Below are 27400 nucleotides of genomic sequence, written 5' to 3'. Positions count from 1 at the left end.
TTAAGTTGAATGTGTATTTTTATAAAAAAGTTTTGAAGGAACTGATCTCTGCGGAATCAGTTGTTCCATTACTTTCTGATAATCTGTGCAATTCGCTTATCTTGCAGACAGCGATTACTATAAAACTCAGGCTCTAAGGAATGCAGAGGAAGCATTTCAGATCCACCAGGCGAGAGTAAGTGGAACTCGATGAAAAGCATACATGTATTGAAAGATTAAGAGTTAACGAATTATTAATTAGAAGTAACAAAATAATTTTAATTTGTGATTAAGAATCTTTCAGGAATAATGTTGTGAATGAATGGGTTCAGGAATGAGTCAGCTTTTAGAACTGGCACAAATGCACTAAGCTTAAGACGTATTTATATCCGTAATAGAAAGAAATAATAAAGAGAGAAGAAATGAAATATCTTATTCTACAGAGCATGGGGATGTAGAAATTGGTGATTTTCAACACAACCACAGCTGCTAATTTATAAGTGTTTATTGAGTCACTAAGATTAATACATTGTCCTTTGATTGGCTAAAGCGACTCAGTTTTATTTTTTCTTATATTTTCTGATGTAGATCAAGCACAAATTAAGATCTTTAGTCATGGTCAATTAAGAATAGCAATATACCATGTGTGACTGGGAAATTCTGCATGAAGGAAGGGAAAGGCTGAGCCATTCCTGTCAAATGCTGTGTTAAATAACCCATAATCTAATAAGGATCAGAAGGCCTTTGTATCATCATCTTTTCCTCTCAGCATTTAGGAGATCAATGCAAGAAATCAATGGATGTAACAGTTACCATATGTTTTAAGGGACGAGACACTTGGTGTCGGAATGATAAATAGTCAGCATACAAACACATGATGCAGTGGGACTAGTCCAGGAAAAATGTGATCTTCCCTGAAAAACCTGATCTGATGTTCCCAAAATTATCAGCAATTTTAATGCATGAAGAACATGGGTCAAGAGGAAGTGGACTTCACCTTTGCGTTATAGTCCTGCTCACTGTGTGAAGAGCCCAATGTCACAGAAGAGGATGCTGTTTTCATCCATGCTTACAAATATCTTCATCAGAAGATGGAACTTAATCACAAACATCCCTTAAGTAAAACAAGCAATTAAACCAATGCTGAAAAGTGTAAATTAATTATAAACCCCAGTATTTTTTTCCCTTAATAGACCTGTCTGTTCCTAAGTGATAAAACTTGGGTTTCTGCATACTGGAAGATCACGTTTTGGGAGTGTAATAGATGCAGACTAAAGACAGGAAGAAGAATTTAATGTGACATCTATCAACACTTTGTCAACCCTGACTTCTCCCTCTGCAGCTTTTTGCAGCTTTTATTTAATGCTGTCTGGCACCTCAGTCGTCAGTATGCCAGGAGCTCTCACATTCCTTGTTAACAGGACGGGCAGCAAAGCAGAAAGACACAACTACCTTGGCATGTTAATGCCTACCCGATGATAGGAGTGCTTATCTGTATATCAGTTCAGCATCTGGCATCACATTGTTTTTATCCTGAAATGCTGCTGTTGTTTCCAGTGTAAACACTTTTTTGTTCGTATACATAAATTTGCTCTGTTTCTATACATTTTTGATTTTTTCAACTCATGATGTAATTTTTTATATAGTTTAAATGTCTTTCAGGCATGAAAGCCTTTCTCACCGTGAGTTTTATCAGAACATAGGTTACAAGCTAGAGAAGCCCATTCAGTCCCTTCTAGCTCTTTTGAATTCAATTGTGTGTTCTGTAATTAGTTTTGACAGCAGCCTAATTGAAAGGAGATCAATAAAATCTCTCGGCAGATCCCTTTCTTCACGTTTAGAAACCCTGGACTGATCTAATATAGTTTCAGTTAGCCATCTGTCGAAGTGAATTATTGGCAATCTCGTAAAAGTGAGATTCCGGAAGCCTGAGGCCGTGCACTCTCTGCCCGGTTAATTTTCCTATTTATTTGCCTACTCGAGCAAACTGTCTTTTGCTGGTTTGTCTTGCCGAAGTCCAAGCCTCACTGTTCAATTCCTCTCCCTTGATTCTGATCCCACCTAGACCCGGCTTTTCGATGAGGAGGCCAAGGACAGCCGCTGCGCTTCCCTGCGCGCGTCGAACAGCGTGGGCTCAGGCTTTGGAGAGAGCTATAGCTTGTCCAATCCCTCCATCCGAGCGGGAGACGACATTCCCCAGCCCACTCTCTTCAACGGCAAGCTGAAGGGATACCAGCTGAAGGGCATGAACTGGCTGGCCAACCTCTATGAACAGGTGACGCATCTCCACCAACGTGTGGTCAAGAAAAGCAGATTGCTTGAGGAGTTGCATCTCTGATTTAACAGTTACAGAAAAGCTCTGGGAATTCCTTTATATGTTGTGTGGTCCGCAGCTGAATAGTACACGAATAAATGTATCCTGTAAAAAGAGTTTTTGTATGTGTACATTAGGAGAATTCCTAGTAGTGCTGTTTGATCTCGAAGAATATATTTGGGACACTGTGTTTCTAGTTTGTTTGAAACTGTAGCATATTGCTTTGTGCAAGTCTGATTTCTGTGTTTGAATATGGTAAGTAAAAACATTCAAAATAATCTTCCTTCTGCTGGCTGACCATGTGCACGCTGCGGTACTCATTGTCAGAGGTGTTCACGAGCCCAGGGGAAGTTAATTGTATTTGTTCTTGTTTAGCTGTGCTTTACAGTGTGACTGAGATGTGAGAATCATTAGGATATCAGACTCTTGTCAGGCCTGTGACTGGATAGGCACATGATGATCATTATTTTCCTTGGCATGCATGATACCCTTGAAAGTGAAAACTAAATTTTTGACACTAATAGGCCACACAGCCATGGAGTACAGGAGTATGACATATTGTTTTCATGCTTCTCATGTTAGTGCATCACTTTGATAAAAGCATTATGTGACTGCAGCTCCATTCATTCAATGGAAGTCAGCTCTTACTGTGTTAATATGAAGGTTTTATATGCATACAGCATGTTCTGTGGTGGAGAGATATTTAGATGACTATGAATAAGTTAAAAATGATTGAAATCAAAGTATTTTGTATTGTGGCTTCCCTTTAAAGGGTATCAATGGAATTCTTGCGGATGAAATGGGTTTGGGAAAAACCGTTCAGAGCATAGCCCTGCTGGCTCACCTGGCTGAGGTAAGTGCAGAATAAACCACATGTACAGTCCGGGACAGGCAGGAGGCAGGGAGACTGTGACTTGATACTCAAGATTTAAGATATGAGCAGAGGAATGTGACCCCAACTATCAAACCTTGGAATCTGGGCAGGAGTTCTTTCAGAAAATAAGGCACATGTATTTGTTCTGTTTTTGTCTTTTAAAGCAATGTTCCTAGGCTGTCTAGACAGTTAGGAATTAGACATATGAGCTATCCAGCTCTATTATTGAATCCAATACACTGTCTTATTTCAGGAAACAGCTGACTTATCAGTGATGTATCAGTTAGCTACTACCTAACAAGATTGATGGGCCAAATGGCCTGCTCTTGTTTGTATTTTTTTAATGTTTACATTATGTAATTGACTTTTTTGGATTTGGACTCCTCATACCAGTTGGAGAATCAGCCTCAGCTGGTTGACTGTTATCTTATTTATTCACCTTTGTGTCTAAAAGCAGTGCTTAATTAGTTATGCTATCAGAAGGATTGACCTCACTCTGGCTTGTACATAAACAGACTGTTCAGACTGTTCTGGAAGTGAACTTCCAGATCCAAGGTAGTTCTAAGTACAGTAGAAAAGGTCATATTTGGGAGGGAATTTTAAAATTGGCAAATATTAATCCTTATCTACTCAGAGCTGCAGGATACAGTAAAGGTATTTAGTTTTAAAAATCAGTTTCCTGTTTTTTAACAGATGGCCACCTGCTTTGTGATTAATTCGTATTTTATTTTGTCTTTCAGCGAGACAACATCTGGGGTCCATTTCTAATCATATCCCCAGCTTCTACACTCAACAACTGGCACCAAGAATTCACCAGATTTGTTCCGAAATTCAAGGTAACAGGAAACATGCCTTTTAGTAAGCAAAAAATAACTGCATTGTTCCCATTTCATTCGCTTCCAAAGCTCATTTAACAAGGTTTGTGCAGCTCCTATACAGTACGTAAAGTCACAGCTCTGTTGAAAGCTTTCCATAATATTCCCATGATTAGATATAAAATATTTGTGGCTCAAGAGAAACAGACAAGAAGGAGTAAAATAGTGAAACATGAGCTCTTGAAGTCTTTTTGTAACCCACATTGGTTCCAATAAGTAGTAACCAGTTTTGCAAATTCTGTTAGGAGATACTCATATTACACATACATGTCCTGTTTAGAAGTCGCAAGTCTTTTTTCCAATCCATCATTTGAAGGTGCCTGGTTTTAGGTCCTCTTCAATGCTTCAATGCTTCAATGTTAAAGCAACTTCAGTCTGTGCTTTTAAAGCTGCTGGTTAAATTTAGTACGTTTGTGACTAAAACGTTACATGCAGCTTTATTTCATATCTCCACTGAGCCACGATCAAATGAAAAAGAAGAAAAGAGCTTAAGCACACATTTCTGTATGCTTACTGTCACTGCATGAGCTTGGAGTGACCCAGCTAGTAGGTTACAGGTTACAGCTCCTTTCCTGAAAGCTAAGCTGACTGGCAGGCAGCCTAATCTAACAGTGTTCTTTTTGAGGAATCGCAGTCACTGCTGGCCAGTGACATAACCCAAGCATGAAACAAATCACCCCAGTTCTAAAGTCACTGAATGAAATTTGTGTCTTTCTCCTTCTAGCAAAAAAGAAAAATTAAACTTAAACCACTTTTTGAAAATGTAATTCTTAAATGAGTTATGTTCAGTTAGCTCAGTATCATCTCTGGACATGCAGTTGAAGTCCTTATAGTCATCCCCTGTGATTTCCTGGTTATCCTCTGTGGGGCAGTAGAATACCATCATTATGACGACAGTGCAGCAGTGTTATTCTTTGCTTCTCCAAAGGGCAGTGTTACTGTGACCAAGCAGGTCTGTGTGTTCAGTAATGAGGGGGCAAATGGCCATCCAAATTTTCATTGAATGTGGTTTCAAATGGCCGCATGTGTGCATGTGTTCCACATGTGTAAAATATACTGTCCTTGCGTGGTTCAGGAGAGGAACAAGCAGTCTAAATCCTCAGGCCCAGATAACTGCATCCTGACATGGATTTGCATTAGTAATCTGCTTAGGCTCCTAACTGCTCTAGTGTAATGGCCTCCTAGAGGATTTCTCTAGGGTAAGAGGGCAGTGCTTGAAATAAGCACTACAGTATTTTAAGCTCTGAATTAATGCTCAAGTTATATGATGGTTTTTGATATGCAAGTAAAGCAGTGTTCTAGAAGACAGCAAGTGTTTCAACTGTAATGATAACGTCCATCCAAGGAACATGAGGGCTGTATAAAAATGCAGGCATGATACAGAGCACGACACTCTCCATGAGATGTGATCATACGTGAGCATTAATACAGCAGTGATCTGCTAAAGAGGCGTTAAAAGATTATCAGAATCATGTCAGCTGGTAATAACACCCAGAAGAGAAAGGAGACAAAATTAATGTGGTTTCAGTGGCATTAAAAAAGATACGCTTTGTGTAAAAGCTGCTCAACTATGAACAAACCAATGAGGAAAAAATGGCGTTCTGATCTCAGACATTGTAGACGAGTTTCCACTGTGCAGTGTGAACGAATCAAATAGAGAGCAGTTTCCTTCCAGATTCCTGTTAGTTCACCTTTAAAGGACTCAATGAGCTGTTGACCTGGCTGCTTAACAGAACACACAGGGGATTGTACTCACAAACACCCCCCTGTCTCTAGTGTAGGCAGCACCTATTTCTGACTGTAAGAATCTGCTTTAGGGGCATACTGTTTCTGGGGGTCTGGAGGTCTCTTTTTATGACAGCAGAGCTAATATTTGTAAATCCCCAATGCAAGCATGTATCTTGAATGGAATTCTTGAGATGTATGTTTCTATACCCTTTTTTCTTCTTCAGGTGTTGCCTTACTGGGGCAATCCTCATGACAGGAAGGTAATCCGGAAGTTTTGGAGTCAGGTACGATGTTGACACGGACTGAGAGCAAACGTTTTTGTTAATTTATTGTGCTGTAATAAACGCAACCAGCCCTTTCCAGGAATTTGGCAAGACCCTTGCCATGCCAGCTCAGCTAGGAAAGGGACATTTTCTTGCCCAATGTTCTGAGATTATACTGTAGCAGAGGCATAATACAATAGGTACAAGCATTTTTTGCTTGAATGTTGTAGAACTTGGTCAAAGAGTCTTGGTCGAAAGGGTGATTTATTAGAGCCCTCTTACATGATTTAATGTAGTGACAAAATGACAAAAATCCAATTTTGATTAGTATTAAGTGACCAGTAAGACAACTTGAAATTAAATGTGTTTCACAAATTTTGAAAGATTGGTTTCTAATGCTTTTAAACAATACCAGCATTTTAGGATCTTCAATCCCTACAAGGTAAAAAGTTAGGGCTAAAGTTTGAATATAGAGCTTTTTCTATAATTATAATCTTAAGACCTTTCCCTGGTCCATGGTCACAAAGGAAATAAAAAAAAAATAATTACCAGCGTTTTTTTTATCTTGGTATACTCAAATATCAAAGAGGCACTTGTTCTGGTCATTTTTTTCTGGAGTGACCCAGAGACATTGTTAGACTTGCTCTTGTGATTTCTTTGTGGTGAATACGTTGTGAAGCACAGTAACTATAGGCTCAGTGAGGAGTACAGATTTATATTGTAGGAGCAGGATTTATATGTCCTCATTAGGGTATATAAATATACACAGTTTGTTACTAGTATGCGGTTAATCACAGAACTTGCCCATAACAGAATACTTAGTCCTTTAAAGACTGAAGCTGTGTGCTTCCATTTCAGTGTAAAACTCCACATTTTGAGAGAAAATGTTCTTATTGCTGTTTTTTTCTGTCTGTAGAAAACATTGTATACCCAAGATGCACCTTTCCATGTGGTGATCACTAGTTATCAGCTTGTGGTGCAGGATGTGAAGTATTTCCAGAGAGTGAAGTGGCAGTACATGGTGTTGGATGAGGCCCAGGCACTGAAAAGCAGCACCAGGTAAGCTGAGGACGAGAGCTAGCTCTGAAAACTGAGTGGTACAGTATGAGAGAATTTGAAGGATGAAGTCTGTGCTGTTATTTCATATTTTCTTACACAGGGGCCTAGGTTAGATTGCTGCAATCTGTCAAATAAAAGACTCAAAAGATCGACTTTTTATTGGCAGCAATACATTTATCTCCTTTGGAAATAAATGTACAAGTAAAAGAGTCTTAAAGGTTTTGCTTTGTTCAGCTTGAAGAAGTTGAAGGGCAGCTGACTGTGTTTGTTCTGGAAAGTGAAAAGTAACAAATAATCGTGTCCATTGGGCTGCTGGCGTAATTCTTTCCAAAGCCAGTCTGTACTGCAGAATTTATTATTACACAAGTGTCAGTTGACGATTACAAATTTAGCCTCATGATTTCTGGATTGATTTCTTTAGATTTCTTTTTTAAAAAGCATGTCAACAGATGGATAATACACTTTATCTTTGGAAATTTTGCAAAGCACTAGTTTAAGTTCCAGCAGTGAAGTTGCTCTTTGTGAATTACCCAGGTTTATAGTTTGTGAAATAGATCAGTCCCATTCACAGTGATATTTATTTGGCAGTGTCCGATGGAAGATATTGCTGCAGTTCCAGTGTCGAAATAGGCTGCTTCTCACAGGAACACCCATTCAGAATACAATGGCTGAGGTGAGTGATGGAATTGTCTACGTTCTGGCTGAATCAGGTCTTTCTCAGTGCTGTGTATCAGTGCCTAGTTAAAAACATGTCATTTTCCTGATAATTCAATCAAGGGTTGCACTGTTGCGTGCCGCAATCTAGATTCTTTACTGTTTTAATTCTAAGAAACAGTTCTCCAGTGTAAATAGTGAAGATGAATGAGTGAGCAAAATCCTTGAGTATTTCTCAAACCATGCATGTGTGGCAATTTAACAAGTAATATGTGCAAGAAAAAGTTTTAGCTTTGTGCTTCCATTTAATTCCAATGCTTCTTCTTTAGCTGTGGGCCTTGCTGCATTTCATTATGCCGACTCTCTTTGATTCGCACGAAGAGTTCAATGAATGGTTCTCCAAGGACATCGAAAGTCACGCGGAAAACAAGTCAGCCATTGATGAGAGTGAGTATTTCAGAATATCCAAACTAATAATTCAGTGCCAAAAGGCAACATTATACACTGTGCAAGACCGGGACTAGAAGGTTGCTTTAGGGCTGAAAAAAAGCTTACCACATAAAAAAGGATTCCATGTGTTTTAACTTGTGTTTGAAAAGGATTGTGGGGTGATGGTGAAGTTAAGATGACACATTTAACTCACATCTTAACTCACTAGTCACATCTTCCCTCACTTGTGCAAGCAGGGAATCTAATTAGAAATTCAGGAGACAATTATTTAATTGAATGTGAGAATGTTTTTACAGATTAGGATCATGAATGGTTACGTTTTTCTATGCTTGAGATCTGTTTCACATCTGGCTCAATTTTAAAAATATCTTTTGGATGAAGAAAAAAGTACAGTACTCAGTTTGATTTTTGCTACTTATGTTTTGCTCTTTCAGACCAGCTATCTCGATTACACATGATACTGAAGCCATTTATGTTACGGCGCATCAAGAAGGATGTGGAGAATGAACTCTCTGATAAGGTACTAAGTGAAAGTAATCTTGCTACTCTGCTGTTTGGGGCATGTTGGAGCGTTTCAGGCCTAAATCTCCCATTTCCTCTGCTTGCAGCTGCTTTGAGTGTTTATCAAGGTCAAATTTGTTTTCCCAGGTGGTTTCTAAACATCAGCATGTTTTATAACTCATGATATGTCGAAGCAGCTCTTCATATGTAGACAATTGGGCACATTTGTTGTCTCTTCATTAGATTGAAATTCTGATGTACTGTCAACTGACAAGCCGCCAGAAGCTCCTGTACCAGGCCCTGAAGAATAAGATCTCAATAGAGGATCTTCTCCAGTCTTCAATGGGAACAGCACAGCAAGCACAGAACACTACCAGCAGCTTAATGAACCTCGTCATGCAGTTCAGGAAGGTGAAAAATGCACCCTGTACACAAACTGCCTGTTTTTTTTATCAACCCTAAATATTATAATAGCATTCATAAATGAAAGATGAAAGAATTTGTGTTTAATATTTCTTAAAATTAATATTCATTTTCCAAGGCACATACAACTAAAAGCAAGAACCAGCAGTGCCACTTCAACCTCAGTTTTTCAGAGAGTTGACATGTACTTGCATAGATCATTTCTTAAGGATGCTTGAAGGAAGCGGTATTGTTCTTGAGATTCCTGTGGTAGTCCAGGTTAACTTCAGTCTGTTCTTGAAAATATGACGTATGACTTTTTTTTTTTTATCATTTGTATTTTTTTTTATTTGTCTTTAGGTGTGTAACCATCCTGATCTTTTTGAACGGCAAGAGACCAGATCACCTTTTCACATGTTCTTGAAACCCTATGTCATGTCTAAGTTCCTTTTTCGGCAAGGCCTGATCTCAACGTTCAATCAGTGTCAGACCAGGTGGGTAATTTGAGAGGGTTTAAAGTCAGGTCCTGCATGGGTCATTCCTGTTATATACAACAGGTTCTGCATGGAACCAGTCAGAACTCTCAGAGTCCCCTTGGCAGCAGGCTTCACCCTCTGTCCCATTGAAAATAAAGCCCTCAGATTTTTGTGCTAAATTTATTGATTGACGTTACTTAATACAGTGTATTTCTTTAACATCCCAAGAAATATATTTCTAATGCTTTTACTTCCAAAAATAACATTAAGCTCATCAGTCCTTTTTCATTGATGGAAAATAGGTGTCAACTGCTTTTGTAGTATTCATGCAGTGTTTTGTAGTATAAATTTAACCTGATATTTTGACAAATTATTTTGTATTCAGATTGTTTGATTCACCTGTATCATACAAAGGAATGTTTTCAGTTATTCTGAATTTGCTTCATTCAAAAATACTGACAGTTTAAAAGATCCTTTGCATTATAGTAATCAGGTAATGTTTTAATTAAGCATTCAACATTTTTTAAACAGCAGCCTGCTTTTTAATGCTGCAGTAGACCACTTAAATATCTTAAAACAGACATAAAAGAGAATGTGTTCCATTATCTAGTGTAAGTTTGCATATTCAGAGATTAATGAGTGTAGTTTCCATCCATTTCAAAAGTTAAGGTCTAACTGCAATAGAGACTTTCTTGTGCAGCAGCCTAAAACTAATGTCAAATTCTGTTTCAAATACATTTTCTGGTTGCTGCTTTAAATGGCTGTATTGAATGAAGCACTTGAATAATTATAGTTTTTAAGTTAAATGTATTTTTCTACTTGAAAATCTAATTCTTATAATTGAATTTTCTCAAGTAAATTAGTTAATGCACATTGACAAAAAGTTCAGGTGGTTATGAAACATATTTTAAGGTTACGTAATGAACAAGTGTCAGGACCTGAGACAGTTAAATTATTTGTTTTCAGTAGGTATTTCCAAGACAATTTTTACTAGAAACATTCCAGTAAAAATCTTTATTATTAAAAATCATTGTTATTAGTTTATCTCAAAAGGCAATTTTATATTTTGACAAGTATCATTCTTATAAAATAGTCTGTCTAAGGGGGATGACAATGTTGATAAAAAAGTACGAAGTATTTGTTTGGAAGTAATCTGCAAAATAAACATCAGACTGTATACTGTATGATACTCCTTCACATTCTTCAGAAGACCTCTTGTGTTCTGGTTCCCTGCAGTTGAAAGTAACTGAGGAAGTGTCAGTATAATTTTAAGGTCAGGTTAGAGTTGTGCTCACTCAATCTGATAGCAGCTTTCTGCTACATTAAAATCTGGCAGTGTTCCACATGGCTAAGAGAAAGCCATTTAATCCTGCTTCTATTCAGAAAGGGACACCTGCTGAGTCAGAATTGTATATGAAGAGACGAGCCCGTCTCTAGAGAACATTAATAATCTCTGGAAGGTTATTTATTTTTGTCAGATTGGCTTTTGTTTTGAATTAGGTTAGGTCCTTATTTTTTCATGTTCTGATGTCCGGTATTTTAATCAAGCCTCAGCCACTTATCTTCGTCTAAAAGTGTAATTGCTAACCCTTTATGTTTGATGTGATTGCTTTCTGCATGGCTACCTCCAACATTTGTTTCAAATGAAAGAGCATCAGAGAGTGTGTTTAAAGTGTGGTAATGAGTAGCACTCAGGCTGTTTTCCTGTTTGCATGAGTGTTTTGTAGAAACCAGAAGGAATGTGCTTTTACCACATCTCAGTGCCATTTAGGTGTAAATAAAAGGAGAATGAGATTATTTTTGAGACCAAAGATATTGTTATCCCAAGACAAGTCCACCTTTCTAACTCATTCTCACTGATAGAGAAGAGCTCTGTTGACACAGGAAAAGAGGAAAGTATTTTGTTTCCCTGTGCTGATGCTTCTGTTTGGTTTGCAGGCTGCTACAGGTCCCGTTGTCACCATTTTCTCCACAGCACATTCATCAGTCCTTATTTCACAGAAAAGGTCAGTTGCTAACTGATATAGCTCACTTGCCTGGTCTTAAAATGTCAATAGTAATTTAAGTATGTATATTATGACCATGCCTAGTTTTTTTAAGGCTTTTGTTAATAACAAAAACTTTGAAAATACTCAAATATTGATAAAACAGTGATTCCAATTCTTTGCGCACAGCCTGTAAATTTGAATTTTCTTACTTTATTTACATATTTTCAAAACACATGGTTGGCACCAGGGAAAACAAGGGCATTTAATCAGTTCTAATGTCTTTGGGCTTAGATTTGATGGTATTTCCAATGTTGAGAAATGTGTTATGGAAAGTTCCATAAACAAATCCCCTTGAATTATTACCATACTTGACAGTAAAAGAGGATCTGCATTTCCATCACCAGGTAATGATGAGAGCAGCTGTTTTTCCTTCCTGCGTTTTATAGACGTGTCTCCAGCTGAAATGTCTAACATGATGCTTCAAGGAACTGTAGTCCGGTGAGTCCAAGATAACCCCAGTGACTTTGCTTTGTTTGTGTGCGGGTTGTATTTTTTATGTGCCACTGTCTGACATCCTTTTGTCTGTTCCAGATGGTTAGCTCTTTTTTTGTCTCTGAAGTCTTCTTACCGGCTATATCTGCAACGCTTGTGGTCTGTGGAAGAGGAAGAGCCCAAGACCAAATCCAAGTTCCTGTCCAACAGGGATCTTGTGCTGTGGCTAAACCATCCCACTTCGTTCCCCAGTGCGCAGAACAGTCCTGTGCTACAGGTGAGCACCGGCACAGGGGTTCTTTAATCTCCCTTTCCCACTCGCAGCAAGAACATCAGAGAGCACCCAATGGCCCTCACACACCACCTCCAGAGATAAAGGTCTGGATTAAATCGAAACCTCAGACCACCCACCAGACGCAGATTACAAAACCAATGCATGATGAAGGCTATCCACTCAGTTCCAATTTCTGAGACTGGTTATTAAATCTTGTTAACGAGGTCAATGAATTAATATTATAGAAAAAAAAATTACAAATTCCGAATTAAGCGCAAAATCATGAACTTTGTAAAAGTAGTGTAAGTCGCCATGTTGTCGCAAACTGCTGGGTTCGGAACGAGCGAGAGCAAGAGTTCCCATGAGATGCGGCCCTTCCTGCTCACGACTCACTGTAAGAACTAATGCAATGTGATGTACGAGCGAATAAGTACAGGTTGTGCAGCAGACATTTCAGTGCAGAAATGTTCCAATGTGATCTGCATGCAGAGTCTCGAAATCGAGAGCAATATTTCTATTGGATTAAAATAAGCGTATTCACAAGCCTGCTTATTTACAGTGTCTTAGGGCCTGTTGACATCACCGGAGGTTTTTGTGATGTAATTTAGTGTTTTTTATAATTTACTGTGTACATTTTACTTTTATTGTGGTTTGAAATGCATTCATCAGTGCTGATTCTTTCTAAGAGGTGTTAGTGGGGCCAGCAGGGGGCGCTCACCCTGCGGTCCATGTGGGTCCTAATGCCCCAGTATAGTGACGGGGACACTATACTGTAAAACAGGCGCCGTCCTTCGGATGAGACGTAAAACCGAGGTCCTGACTCTCTGTGGTCATTAAAAATCCCAGGGCGCTTCTCGAAAAGAGTAGGGGTGTAACCCCGGTGTCCTGGCCAAATATCCAATTGGCCCTTACCAATCATGGCCTCCTAATAATCCCCCTCTATGAATTGGCTACATTACTCTGCTCTCCTCCCGACTGATATCTGATGTGTGGTGAGCGTTCTGGCGCACTATGGCTGCCGTCGCATCATCCAGGTGGATGCTGCACATTGGTGGTGGTGGAGGGGAGTCCCCATTACCTGTAAAGCGCTTTGAGTGGAGTGTCCAGAAAAGCGCTATATAAGTGTAAGCAATTATTATTATAACCGTGAAATATAAAAATAGCATTGCAGTTCCCCTTTAATTATGGCAAGCCGCTGACAAAGAGAAAGTCATCAAGTGCCATGTTTTGAATTTATTATTTGGCAGGTAGACTGAAGTTTGGCTAACAGCGCTTTTTTGTAGCTCACACACACTGGTAAACACAAATTGGTAAAAAATATTAAACTTGCTTTCTACTCCATTCTTATCCAGTATTGCCTCCTAGCGCCCACATATTTTTCCTGTGGCTTTTTTCTTTAAAATAGTTAGCACAGCCTTTTATGATTCTGTTGTGGTCTACTGGTTAGGAATGTATGTAGGGTTAAAAAAACTCATAGGATAAAGCTTGCTGCAAATTGTATTAATTCAGTGTAAATTAGAACATGGAAACTAGGGAAATTGTTCTAATGGCATTTTCTCCTGGAACAGTTTGGAGAGTGACTAGTTTATCTACACTCACCAACACAGTCTGTTGATGTTTGTGTTTATATTTGTATCGTCCCACACAGTTCAAGCTGCAGAGCTTTACTGCTGAGCTTAAGAAAGAGATCTTGAGAACGTGGAAATGACATTATAAATCAAATTCAGCTTTTTAAAAAGAACCATTAGTAACGTCAATATATTCAAATTCCGTGTACTGAACAAACTTTCGTCTAACATACACATCACCCCAGAGAAACGCACTCATATTCAAAATATATTGTGTTCCAGGGAGTGTGATGACTTGAAACATTCTAAATTCCCTTTTGTTTCATTCATTTTTTCCATAGAACTACTATTAAATAAGGTACAAATTCACATGCAAGGATGTAGGTATGGCTTTTTGTCAAGCAGGGGGTTGTATTAGTATAAGAATTTAATTCAGCTCTTAGTTACCGTGCAGTATGTGGCAAGACATTATGGTTATTAGTGTAAGAGATTCATTCATGTAATTCATGTTCTTATAGAAAAACAACATCCATAAAATCCCCAAGATTGCAAACGATTATGTAAAATATCAGTATGACCTCTATTTAAAGGGGTTTGGGGTTTATCTGGAAAGGTAATTTAGGAGACTTACCAGGGGTATTTAATTGCCAAACAAAAGGGTAAGACTCTAATCTGTTTTATTAATCTCTTAATTCCTCAGGAAGAGCGTCACCTAGCTTCAGTGAGGCGTGTTCTGTCACGCTTTTGATACTGTTCAAACACACCTCGCACCTCAGTTTTCCTATGCAGCAGCTCCTCGACTCAGGCAGCGTTACACAAGCATGTTCTGGGGAGGGCAGCGGTAACCTGACTATTCAAACACTGAAATCTGGCAGCACTGTCAGGGGTGCCTCATGACTAGAATTCTGTACTGAATAAATCACCGTTTAATGAAAAAGTTTAAAGATTGCATTCATTACTCCAGGGCATTCTAAAACAAGGTAGGGCTCTGAGATTGTTAAAATATGAGCTTTTTTCTTTTTTGTATTGAAAGCAGTGTGCACATTAGCACAGTCAATATTTTGCTTTTGTTTGGTCAGTCATTAAATCATTACCATAGGTGAACAAGCAGTTGCCAGGAATGTATACGTATGTTTTTATTCATGTTCTATGTAAAATCTTAACTTTGCCATTATTTGTCTTTTCCACACTGAGTAGTGAGCTTAGGCTCAAACAGATGGAACACTGGACACACATTTGGACTCGCGTGCAGGGACTATATTGTTTCTGGCAGAGATCAGCTTCCTTATTTCCTTTTTATTTCTGTCTAGAAATGTAGGTCCCTTATTTTCCTTCTTGGAGAATGTTAATGGAAATAGTAAAAAGGATGTTTGATGAGCTGCAGCTCTGCCAGAAACTGGCTACTCTGGCAGGCTGTGCTGCTGCCCTTGTGTTTCAGCCTGACTCAGCAGCCTCCATGTGTTGAAGAGTAGTCCCCCCTGAGATCTGTGCAGTTTCCACATCTCAGTTCTCAGTTTGGGAAGACAGAAAAGTCTTGGCTCCTCAGACTGTTTCCAGTCTCACTTGCAAAACAGCTGACAACACAGCATGTGCTGCAGTTTTGACAGCCCCATTCATCACGCTCAGTGTCTTTTCCCTGCAAATGATGTGTGATGATATTACAGGCAGCACCTGCTCATCACAAAGAGCTAAGGTTTTTTGTCCTCTAGAATTTGTATACAGCATTTCTTTTAGCCACAATATTCAATCTGTTTTCTTATCTATTGTATGAGTGAAGCACCTTATTCCTTCAATACAAGCACGGATTTTATATAAAGCTGTTAACCTGTTGGACTAGGAATGTATAGCTCTGGAATGTTTTTTTTCTGCATAAAAGAGCAATTACAGAGAAAACAGTGTCTACTTTGGATTAATTCCCAGAGTTTTCTGTCTATTGCATTAATACATTTTGGTACAAATCTACTTATTATGTGTTTGATTGGATAATGTTTCTAATAATTGTTGATTTTAAAACAAATCTACTAGAATAGATGACTTTGGTATTTGCCAATAACTTCTCGTAAGTTTAGATGCTGAGTAAGGTTGTTTTTGTCACATTTGCCACTAGGTGGAACCAGATGGCTGTGTGGAAACAGACACCTTTGATGTTTCATTGGTCACTTGTGACCCAGAACTGTAAAACCACCCTTGCAGTTTCAACACATATGAATCATACTACAGCATATTTGTTCATATACATTATTAGAACTACAGAGTCCCATTAACATAGTATATCCAATGTGAAAAAAAAGAGGAAAGCCAGAAAGGAGAAGAGAATCACTTGGTGTCCCATTGCTGAGAGGTCTGCAACAGCTCCACGGATCCAAACAGCAGAGAATTCCATAAAAACTCAATGTGTTTAATTTCAGCTTTTCTGGAGCTCATGCAGTGACTGCCCACTCTGATTTCGCTGTGCTGTATATTGTGTTGCAGGAACTTGTCTTCACCAGCCATAGCCCCACTGTAGTGAGCCACAATGACGTGGTGATACACCGCAGGAAATCAGCTACCTCCGTCGTGAGGCCCTGCCAGGCCACAGAGCTTCCCAAGTTCGTTTTCACCTATGTCTCACGGGTAAGAACAACTGCAGCACTTGCACTCTGTTATTACAATGTATACCAAGACAGGTTTTGGTTTGTTAATGTCATAGGGGAGAGATTTTTTAACAAAGAATGTTAAGCAAACGTTCTCAGTCGTATTTGCCATTGTTAATTCATGAAAGCGATGTTTTGAGCTTTTCTTAGACACGCAGACTGTCCTTATCGTAATGGTGCAATTCTGAATCATAAGAGTGTGTACTATAAAGTGAGTGCTGTCATCAGAGATTTCTCCTGTGTGGATTTTGCCATCAGTAACGCACTTTCTTTGTTTGCTTTGTCTGACCAATATTTATATGAGTGTTTACTTTCTGGGATGGTAATTCTTCTTTAGGACATGTTTTATTGTAGGGCCTTGTGATGAACATATGGCAGGGTCCCTTATTGTACACACTGTCCCCTCACCTGGGTGGTGGATGATGCCACCAGAAAGTGAGTGACAAACTGCCACATGCAAAAAAAAAGATAGGTCTGTTGATAATCATTTATACTGCAGGGCTGTAATAGAGCACGTCTTTGATGGGCTGCTCCCATTTACACATTATGGGAATTTGCATGAACATTGTATGTACTTTCAGAAACAAGATTGCTTATTCCACAGCAGGCAATAGGTATGTGTAGTTACACCGTATTTCATTTATTAGACTATAAAAAGAAGATAGGGGATAATTTTCAGTTAGGCACTGTATTAACTCTAGGCTGCTATCAGCCACCTGGCTTAAAGACAGTATATTGATGAAAACCTAGTTTAGGAATCGCTTGGAGTTCCTAACATGTGTTGATCAAAGCATGGAGTCAGGTTAATTTCCCCTAATAACCACAAAAAGAGGCTGTGCGTATGACTTAGGTGGATTTAGATGCTGTAGAACAATTATATCGATATCTTCTAAACATGTGCAGGTGTCTGGTTGCAGCTGTTGACCGGAGTATAATATTTAAAAGAAGGTGCCGGAGGCAGCCCTGCTGTGAGGCTTTCAGAGTTCAAAACAGACCCCATAATTCTTCTCCTTTTTGCAGCCGCTTAGTTTTTTTTGGCAAGGTCTTTCTCCTGGTTTTCTGATTCAAATTATTCTGTCAGTAACTGAAAAGTTTGTAGGATAAGGATTTTGTTATAAATGAATGGGTTTGACTGTTACCGGCTTGTGCCAGAGACAAAACAGCTGATTTACAGCTGGCAAAATGTGATGGGCAATGATCAGTGGTGATTTCATCAACGCAGATGAAGAAAGTCATTTATTTTTGTGATCAATTTGTGTTGGGCTTCATAGTTCTTGTTGTCCTCCAGAAAAGAATGTAGGTTTCTTTTTTTCTGAGCATGCTGGAATAGAGCTGTTGAGAACAGCACCATTGACACAGGGAGAGAAGGTGGAAGGAAAAAACTGAAAAAAAAACTTTCACAAAAACTTTTGGAACACGTTTCATATGAAGCTGGCAAACTGTAACTACAACCAAGCATAGATTTGGAAGGGTAATGAAATTGATAGAATGACAGGAAATCTGTTAAAATTCTCGGATTGCCCCAGAATCGAAAATTTTGCTCTTTTCACAGTGAACAAAGGAGTCAAAACAATTTCAGATGTATAATTTATTTCTTCATTGAAGCAATGTCTAATTTTATTAATTATTGCAGGAAATCACCAGCTGTAATTCAACAGGATCGTGTAGGCCATGAAGAGGGGTTATTTCTTTTGGCAGACACTTTGTAGGAAAGTGAATTTCTACTGAACTTCTCACTATAATGGCAGGAAATGTCAACTAAAGTGTGACAGTGACAAATTGTGCTTGGTCTGTCCATCCAAAACAAGTGCAATTGAACTGGAACAGCAGGCAAGAGATAAAATGCGGCTTTGTGTCTGACAGCCTTTTGGATAAAAAGCAGCTGGAGTTGTTACAGGCTGGGTGGGAGTGGGAGTGCGGAGGATGAGATGCTTCATTTCAAGTCTTTGTACAAGAGCCAAAAACCGAAGCTTTGTACACCTTACAAAAACATTTAATCTGTTACTAAAACAAAGGGTGATTTTTTTGCTTCTCATCAAAATCCTTTGAAAGATAGCTGCGCATGAAGTAAGAAGATAAGATAAGATCACTTTATTGGCCATATACAATTTCTTGAATTAGGAATGCGTCTTTTCGCATACCCCAACTTGCTCTCCATGAGACACTCAGACACACAGACAGGCAGAGAAGCTTGGGGTTAGAGTGCAGGGTCAGCCATTTATACGTCGCCCCTGGAGCAGTTGGGGTTAAGGGCCTTGCTCAGGGGCCCAACGGAGTAGGATTCCTCTGCCGGCCGCGGGATTTGAACCAGTCATACTGTCTGAATAAGAAAAAAAGTGTTCCTGGTTATAAAATAACTATTATAATGGAAATCCTGTTGTCGTTTTGCAAAGAGATCGAAGTTCATGATGTGCTGACAACTTTCTGCAGCACACTTTTGGCCCGACGGTCGCCTGCTATTCCTGGAGGAGACCTAGACCAGCTGTCCATGAGACTTGATCTGAGTCCATGTGGTTCTAACCTACAAGGATACCTGTAAGATCAGGCATTTCAAGTTACCCTGTAAATTACTTAGAATTTAAAGGCAACAATTGAACACAACATTCACTTAGTTTCACCACACACATTTCAGCATGTTGGACTTTTTTGTACTTGTGGAATGAGCTGGAATTCAATGCAGAGGTGGACACATCACCACAGTTTGAAATGATGTTCAACTTAAAGATAATATATGTACTGATTTGGTGTACTTTGCCAACAGCTGGTGAGCATAAATAAGGCTAAAAGCAACACAATATAAAAAAAAGTTTCATTTATATATGGGCTGAACCGTGTGGAATGTCATTTTGATTTTTGTTTTACTCTGCTTTCATTTAAATAAGTGCTGTGAGCTACAGTATATGATAAAAGTTAAAAATGTAAATGCAGTTTTATGTACGAACACTGTCAATCGGGAAACTGCAGTCACAAAATAACTTCTTTACATAACATTTGCACAAGAGGCTTTAAAGTGCAACCTGCAGCTTAAAAGATTCAGGTTGTGTGAATGAATTATATGTGCCTTTTGACAGACAGTTCTCTCTTAAATTTCTGTTCCCTTCAACTGAGTGATCCCGTTTATGAGATTTCCGCTTTGCAGCATGGTGACAGCCTCCTTGTTATCTATCAGATCATGAAAGATCATGGTAACAGAGTTCCCATTATTGTAAGGAACAGACAATTGTTTAGGAGCTATCTGCATGAGGAGGTGTCTCCTTGACCTTTTGCTACTCCCTGTCAAGTGATCTCAATTCTAGGAAGTTTCCCCTTTAAAAGGTTCCCTGACTTGTGAGGACTGTGGCTTAGGAGCTGCAAACACAGCTTTTCCAGGTGAATGGCAGTCAAGCTGTAGGAAAATTAAATCGAACCATCTTTTTAGTGAGAATTTTCCTTTGAGGGTACAGCCCCTGTTTTGACTGTTTTTGACAAGCAGGGAAATGTTTTGTTGAAATCTCAAAGGCTCTTTATTCACGTAATCCAGTGTAGCCCCTCAGATACCCAATCTGGAGCCAAGGCTGTATGCTCATTCATCTGTTCGGTCTCATTCGCAGTTTATCATCATCACAGATTGTGTGTGTTCTACAAGATAACAGTGTTTTCTTTTTGTTTGGCTTCACTTCTGTGAGTTACAGACCAGAAATGATCAATGACTGTAAGACAAATTGATTGTCGTAAGGAAAAAAGGGAAAAACACTGGCAGGACCTTTTACAGATTGCTAGGAAAAGACAGTTTTATTGAGTATGACTGCCGCGGGAGATTTAGTTTCAGATTTTTTAGTTTTCGATTTTAAAGTGAACGTTGGCTTTCTTGAGGCGAACTGTTTTTAACTGCCAATAGTAGTTTGCTCACTTTACCTGTTATTCATAATTTTCCGGAAGCACTCCTTTGCCTTTAACGTGAAAGAAATGTGAGTGAAAGCTGAAAAACCCTCTGGTCTTTCCCTCTGGTTTTCGTGACTGGTTTAAAACTCCTCTTGTTTCACATGAAGGCGGGCGGTTTTCTGTTGCCCTTCTCATCCCATGTCGCTGTTCTGTTGCCCAGGTGACCGCAGTGCCCATGGAACGATACTGCAATGATCGCAGTGCGGAATATGAGTGGAGGGTGACCAGGGAAGGAGGAAGCACCACGGCCAAGCAGTGCTTCCTGTACGGATCCCCTGAGCTGGCGGCCAGCTGGACGGGTCGACTGCAGGCATTTTTCCCTAGTAGGCCGGGGGGTGTGGTAGCCCTGCACCCTAGACACGGCTGGTCCTTCATCAGGATACCTGGTAAGCATGGTGCAGTTTCTTTATTATTTCTTTAGATGGGCGTTACCGTGTTGTGCAAAGATACATATAGCTGTTTTACTAAATGACACACAGTATCAGTCTTTTTAATGCATTAAGGCCAGTATTCACCAAGATATTACCAACGCTGAGGAAATGCGAATGCGATTTTTGTAACTACTATCAAAACTACCAGGAGAAATTATCAAAGGCTAAGGAAGAGGGCAAAATGTTTCAGACTTAATGTTTGATAATTTTGTTCCCACAATAATGTTTTAAAATGTTTTTTTCAGAGCCATTATACCCTTCATTTAAAAACCTTCATTAATAATATGTCTGCTAATTTAAAGGAATAAGAATTTTTACATGTTCTTCTCACTAGAGAAACTCCCTTCCACTCACATTAGCAATGCTGAATCTAAAGAACCCTTTTGCAGGCTTTAGTGAAAGCCATTGGAAGTGGAGTTCATCTTGCTTTCCAGGATTATATTGATTTTGACTTTGTACCACAGTCTGAGATGCCTTGGCATGTGAAGACATATACAAAATAAAATTGTACAGTCGTCTTTACATTTGTTCTTAATGACATCTTTATCAGATATTTTACACACACATATTTTCGGCTTTATCTTTCCATATTTACTGTATATATTGATGAGTCTAATTTATTATTTAATTCCTGAAACACACATATCCAGAAATGGTGGATATGGTGCAAATACACAATTCAAAATGTACCGCTTTTATGGCTGTGTCTTTTTCTGGTGAACTTTTTTTACAAACTGGCTTCATCTGCTAAAGGAAGCTGATAAACCCATCGCACATCTTTATTTCAGGCAGACGCCTTTGATTCATCAAAGGCCTGATATGATGCCTGAGAACATGTGGAAACTTGTTCTGTGTGCAAAGGATGAGACTTCCTTTGACAGATGTAATAACAAGTGAAATTGATAAGTAACTGAAATGAATTAGTTTGGCAAAAATGCAGCTGCAGTTTTTATTTTGCTCAAAAATGTATAGTGGTAGTCAGCAGTGCTTAGGTTAGCAAATGCAGGTAAATAAATAGCTATAAAAATGAAGGAGTATGTTACAGCAAGCTTTCAAATATTTTCTTTGTGAATTTAATATTGCATTATTTCTTGCCATATGGCAAGAAAATGTAGAACAATTCTATGTTTCAACTTGGAAGTGTTTCTGAATTATTACAGAATTTAGGAACATAAATGCCTAGAATTTGGATGTATATCCCTAGACTCCAATATTATGTGTTTTTTTTACCATAAACCATGGTATATACACAGTATAAACCATAGACAAACGTATTCACTGCAGTGTTGGCTATCTCTGTTCTTATGGGAAATTGCATTACCTGCCACTTAATTCTTCGAAAAGAATGTCCCACTGAAGGAACTGCAGTTTGTTTAATAATGCTGCAGCCTTAACAGTAGCCTAAAATGTAAACAGTTTGGCCTTTGTGAAATGATCAAGATAAGTGCACACATCTCCGAGAGGAAAAAACAGCTACTCTGTGCCAGATCACTTCATCTTTCCCAGACTGGGCAAAAAAAAAATGTCTGTGAAAAAATCCAGTAAGGTCACACCAAAGGCTAGGACTGGGGCATGGCTGAATCCAGCCTGGAACTATCCCACAGCACTGCGACTCCAGACAGCACCACTGTCAGCACTTTCCTCCAAAGTGACTGCGAGAGGTGTATCAGACCTGCTTTCATGGCTCCCATCCGTTTTTAGAAGCACAGTCCGAAAAAGCTATATGTCTCTGTGCTAAAGAATCTTTCAACAGAAAACACAAATCAATGACATTTATTCAGCAATGATTCACATGCACTGTGTTTAATAATCGAGGGTGTGCTTGTAATGAGCAATCGGTGAAGAATCTAAGACTGAAAGGGCTTCTTATATTCATATTCCCCATAAGGCTTTCCCTTCGTGTTAAACCTTAAAAAGGTGTTAATTCCATAATGTTATGCTTCAGATCTTTGTAATGATTTGTTTCAGAAAGCAGTCTCCAGATAGTCACTTTGGTGGGTGCCTGTAATATATAGGAAATGCTGTAATGTTGTATAGATTAATCCTCTGGTACTTGCGCTGAGAACGGAACAAGTACTACCGTAATTGTGTAGGAAGTCTGTGAACTGAAGGAGGACAAAACAAGGAAATTCTAGCCATGCTATGAGCAATTGTTTTAGAATTACGTTAGGTTAGAGTGGTGTATGACAGTGGCTTTTAGCATGGTCAGTCTGAGTCCACGTGTTGGACAGGAATAAATGGAAATCACACAAACTGTGGTATAATGCGTTGTGAAATGTCCATATGAATATTGATTTCTACCACTTACACCTGTTCCTTTTACACATACTAATATTAAAGTTAAAAACCTAGTAATATAAGCTGCATCCAGAGTTCAGTTTACACATCACATAATAGTACACAATAAATTATTATTATTATTGTTATTGTTATTATTATTTTATTATTATATTATGATGATGATTCAGTTTCCATTTTCTAACACACTGGACATGAAACCAGTCCATGGCAGTGCAGGCGCACAGACACTTACACACCCACACCAGAGGCAATTTTACCAGACGCCAAAACCTACAGGTTTATCTTTGGGCTGTGGGAGATACACAGAGCACCTGGAGAAAAAAAACCTCCTAAACACAGGGAGAACATGCCAAGTCCACACAGATAGCACCCCAGGTCTGGAATTTAAACCAGGGCCCCAGCTCTGCAAGACAGCAATGCTAACCACTGCACCATTGTGTTGCACAATAATAAGAGTAGTTAATAGTAATCCCTTGTGTTCATATAGTACTTTTTCATCCAGAAGATCACAAAATGCATTATTATAAGAAGGACTCACTTCGTCCTCGTGGGTCACCTGTCAGCAGCCACACGACACAGCAGATCAGGTAGAGAAGTGAGAATTTTCTTCAACAGTCAAATTAAGGAGGAACTGAAGACTATTATAGTGTCTTGGGATCTTTAGAAAACAAGTAGACAGGACCTCAGTTTAACGTCTAGACATACTCACACACACAAGTTTTCAAAAAGGTCCTTGTTTCCCAAATTGTAATTAAGAGACTTAAGTACTGAAGTATAAAGCTTTTCTCACAATGGCTTTAGATTTTCTTCTATTGCAGGCTCAATTGAGACATAGAAATTGTCTGGAAATGCATTGGGATCTGCTCTTTCCAGGACTGTGGGAAACATTTGGTTCCCTTCCTGTTCTTTGAAAGAAAAATGTACTCCAGTAAAATAGCAGGAAGTGTCCTGAGTCTTTTGATATTAGCAAAACAAGTTGGGCACATTATTGTTTACAGTTCACATTTGTTGGACCATCTTTATCGAAAAACCAGGTTTCAGTGAATTTCTCCTCTGCTTTCCAGTGGTGTGTGCTGAATTGAGTTTTGATCCATAAAAAAATTAAATAAGAGATGTCCAAAATGGAAAAAAAATTAAAGCCGAAGAAACACTATACAAGTAATGTTGCAATTCAGAATATTATGCACAGAAGGAATACATCAGTTTCATGGAGATGATGATTGAGCAGTGTCTTACCGATTTTTTGCAGTAAGTAGCCTTTGTTGTATATCTGCCAACAAAGATATTTCTTTGAGCAAGCAAGTTCATTTTTTCAAATTGTCGTTTCAATCCAGAAACAATGCCTAGATATGCAAGACTATTTCAATGATAATAGGATTGCTTGAATCGGAATGACCATCTTACAATAAATGATCATTCAAGAAAAAAAGTGTTATGTACTTTGTATACTTTCTTCCAGATTGCCATGGCCTTTACAAGCGAGTTTATCTGATTTATACCAGCTGTAGAAATGCCCCCTGCTGGCACAAAAATTTCTCGGTTGAGTTTGAGTTGAGATGAGAGAGTAAACAACAGACAATGAACAGTAATTATGTATCCATTCTTTGAAATGTCCATCCTCTTTGAAGGGAAAAATGGCTCTTCTGCTGTTTCCTAAGAGGATTATATTGTATTTGTCTACTACTAATGCATCCATGAATTAATCGCAGTAAATTCAGAGAATAGGTTTTGTAATCTTCCTTGTATTGAAAAAGAGAAGTTGATAGAAGACATGTCCCTTGAGTGAATGCAGATTTCCACATTTGTATGTTTTAAATTGGTTAGAAACTATGAGGTGCCGTTTAGGCCATTATTCAAACTTTACCTATCATACACACACAAATTGCTCTCACATACACACAAAATGCTCTCACACTCTCCATTTTACCTCTCACATACACACAAAATGCTCTCACAGTCACTAGTTTTACCTCGCACATAAAACACTCCTTCACGATGTGAAAGTAAGAGGCAAAATTAGTGAATGTGATTGCATTTTATGTGTATGTAAGAGGTGTAAAATGGAGAGTGTGAGAGGTGTATTATGGCCCAATGTATGCGTTCCGTCTAAATGGCACAATGTGATTGGCTGAGAAAAGTTATCGACAAGCTTTCTCATTTTCTGCTGCGCTCCAAGATGGAGGAAAGAAATCAACCTCAACCGCAACAAGCACTAAGCCAAGCCGTAGCTTTAATTAATAACATCTTAGCCACACCAGAAGCAATAGCTTCATTGTCATCGGCCACGACGCCTGCAATGAGTGTATATAGGTAAAACTAGTGAATATGGGAGCTTTTTGTGTGTATGTGAGAGGTAAATCTTTTTTTCCACAATTTCCCTTTGGGATCAATAAAGTCTTATCTTTCTTGTGTGTATGCGAGAGCAATTTGTGTGTGTATGAGAGGTAAAGTTTGAATAATGGTCTAAACAGCCCCTCATAAGAAACAGCAGTTTTATGAACGTGTACAAGTATGCAAGACTTTCACAGTGGCTTAGTTCTAATTCTATTTTCCCTGCAAGCTTGTATGTAGTATTGCATTTATATAGAATCTTACCAGTAGGGGGCACAATTGCTGCTGAAATATTTTACTATCTCTAAAGACATTGTAAAGTATTTTTCTGTGAATCATGACTTTGCCAAAACCAACATTTAACCAACATGCAATTTTTGAAAACCAAACAACACTGGAAATGTAATTCTACAATAGCTACTGTACTGGGTTGTTGATTGTGTATTAAAGAAAGAAATACTCTTAAAACTCTAGATCCGTTAGACAACTACCAGACATTTTTCCAAACGTTTTTGTATTTATTTTTCCATAGCCATCACAATATTGATTCTGTCTTTAATTAAATACCACTGTTTATATCTACATTACCTAAAATTACTTTTACAGTAAATTGTACATCTCAGAATTTATGAGCTTGTTAGTTATGACTGTTGACAGTGCAGGTTTGTATTAGGTCTCACACCACTGATATCAGTATTTTCCGAGCGATGCACAAATACAGATGGCATTTTATTTAGTACATTTTGTGGCAAAGTTCATATGTACAAAGGAAAAGCAGTAGGATGATGCCCAAAGTTATAAAAGAATATGTATGTTACCCCTTTCACCTTTTCAGTGTCAGCATCCTGTAACAAGTTAAACAGCCCTGAGACCAGAGTCGCTCCAAGTTTTAGAGAAAAAGATGTGTTAAGAACTTTTTTCCCTATGGTTTTGAAGTCTTTGTTGTTGACCTTAGAATAAACAGCATATTGTAAACTCATCGCAGATGTTAGTTTGTATGTGTTGAGAAAAATTCCCGATGGATACGGGTATGAAGGTAAATGACCTTGAGAGTCGTTTACGGGGAAGTATTTAAACCATGTCAGCTGGTGATGAAAGCTCTATGCCTGTCATCCTTATTTCAACATAGTCCTCAAAGGAAGTAACACATCCTGAAATGCACTGGCTCTAAGAACATGGGCTTCCATGAAAGTCCACTTTGAAGCAAATCTGCATGACAAAAGACACACAGAATGTAAAAAAAACTTAAGTCATCAGGAAGTGTCTTTTAAAGACTGAGGAGGAGACTGAAATAACAGGCAAACTGATCCAAAATGGAGTCCCCTTTGACCTTATAAAACACGATCTTTAGCTCTCTTGCCATTTTCTCCGTGGTTTAGTGATGAAGGTTATTTTATTGTGCTATAAAATAATCACATTTTTATTTCTCTCTTCTTAGAGTTGGCAGCTTTATCCCATACTAATTTTAGGCTAATTCTAGATGCCAGTATGGTCCATGTTAAGTCATTTGTACACTTGCTGGTGTTGAAAGCCTACTGAAATTGTTGCTTTGAAACTTGCAAACATTATTTTTCATGATTCCAGAGCAAAAACACTGTAAAGTTCTGCGAGGTTTCTTGGTCTTAGTAAATTTCTAGCATGAAGACTCCAGCATGAAAAATAGGGAGCTTTCAAGTCAACCAGAAATAAGGACATGGAAGTTCATGGATCTCCATGGAGATCAAGTCTCTAAATATCCCTGTGTCACAGTCCATTCAAACTTCAAAAACTGGAAGCTGCCACCTACCACCCAGACACTGCCCAGTCTGTCCCTCTAAACTGAGCAGCTGGGCATGGACGAAACTGGTTAGGGATGCCACTGTGAGGCCAGCAGCACCACTGGGTAA

The 27400-nt window shown here is 38.6% G+C and overlaps 1 protein-coding gene across 5 annotated transcripts in view; it reads left to right on the top strand.

Annotated features, from left to right (window-relative positions):
- Window positions 1-27400, top strand: part of ino80 (INO80 complex ATPase subunit) — a 55789-nt gene that overhangs the window by 10937 nt on the left and 17452 nt on the right. For all 5 annotated transcript variants that reach the window (XM_088648364.1, XM_088648366.1, XM_088648363.1 and 2 more), the window contains exons 11-26: window positions 108-175; window positions 2045-2254; window positions 3066-3146; window positions 3908-4003; window positions 5995-6054; window positions 6950-7092; window positions 7681-7765; window positions 8076-8193; window positions 8631-8716; window positions 8941-9108; window positions 9460-9593; window positions 11514-11581; window positions 11968-12061; window positions 12155-12332; window positions 16370-16510; window positions 20612-20837. In XM_088648364.1, the coding sequence (XP_088504490.1) occupies window positions 108-175; window positions 2045-2254; window positions 3066-3146; window positions 3908-4003; window positions 5995-6054; window positions 6950-7092; window positions 7681-7765; window positions 8076-8193; window positions 8631-8716; window positions 8941-9108; window positions 9460-9593; window positions 11514-11581; window positions 11968-12061; window positions 12155-12332; window positions 16370-16510; window positions 20612-20837 (1956 nt within the window). The remainder of the gene's footprint in view (window positions 1-107; window positions 176-2044; window positions 2255-3065; window positions 3147-3907; window positions 4004-5994; window positions 6055-6949; window positions 7093-7680; window positions 7766-8075; window positions 8194-8630; window positions 8717-8940; window positions 9109-9459; window positions 9594-11513; window positions 11582-11967; window positions 12062-12154; window positions 12333-16369; window positions 16511-20611; window positions 20838-27400) is intronic.

Source organism: Lepisosteus platostomus, chromosome 10, assembly GCF_059453375.1.
Source record: "Lepisosteus platostomus isolate fLepPlt1 chromosome 10, fLepPlt1.hap1, whole genome shotgun sequence".
NCBI classification, from domain to species: domain Eukaryota; kingdom Metazoa; phylum Chordata; class Actinopteri; order Semionotiformes; family Lepisosteidae; genus Lepisosteus; species Lepisosteus platostomus.
The sequence above is the reverse complement of the archived record's forward strand: the minus strand, read 5'-3'. Positions and strand labels throughout refer to the sequence as shown.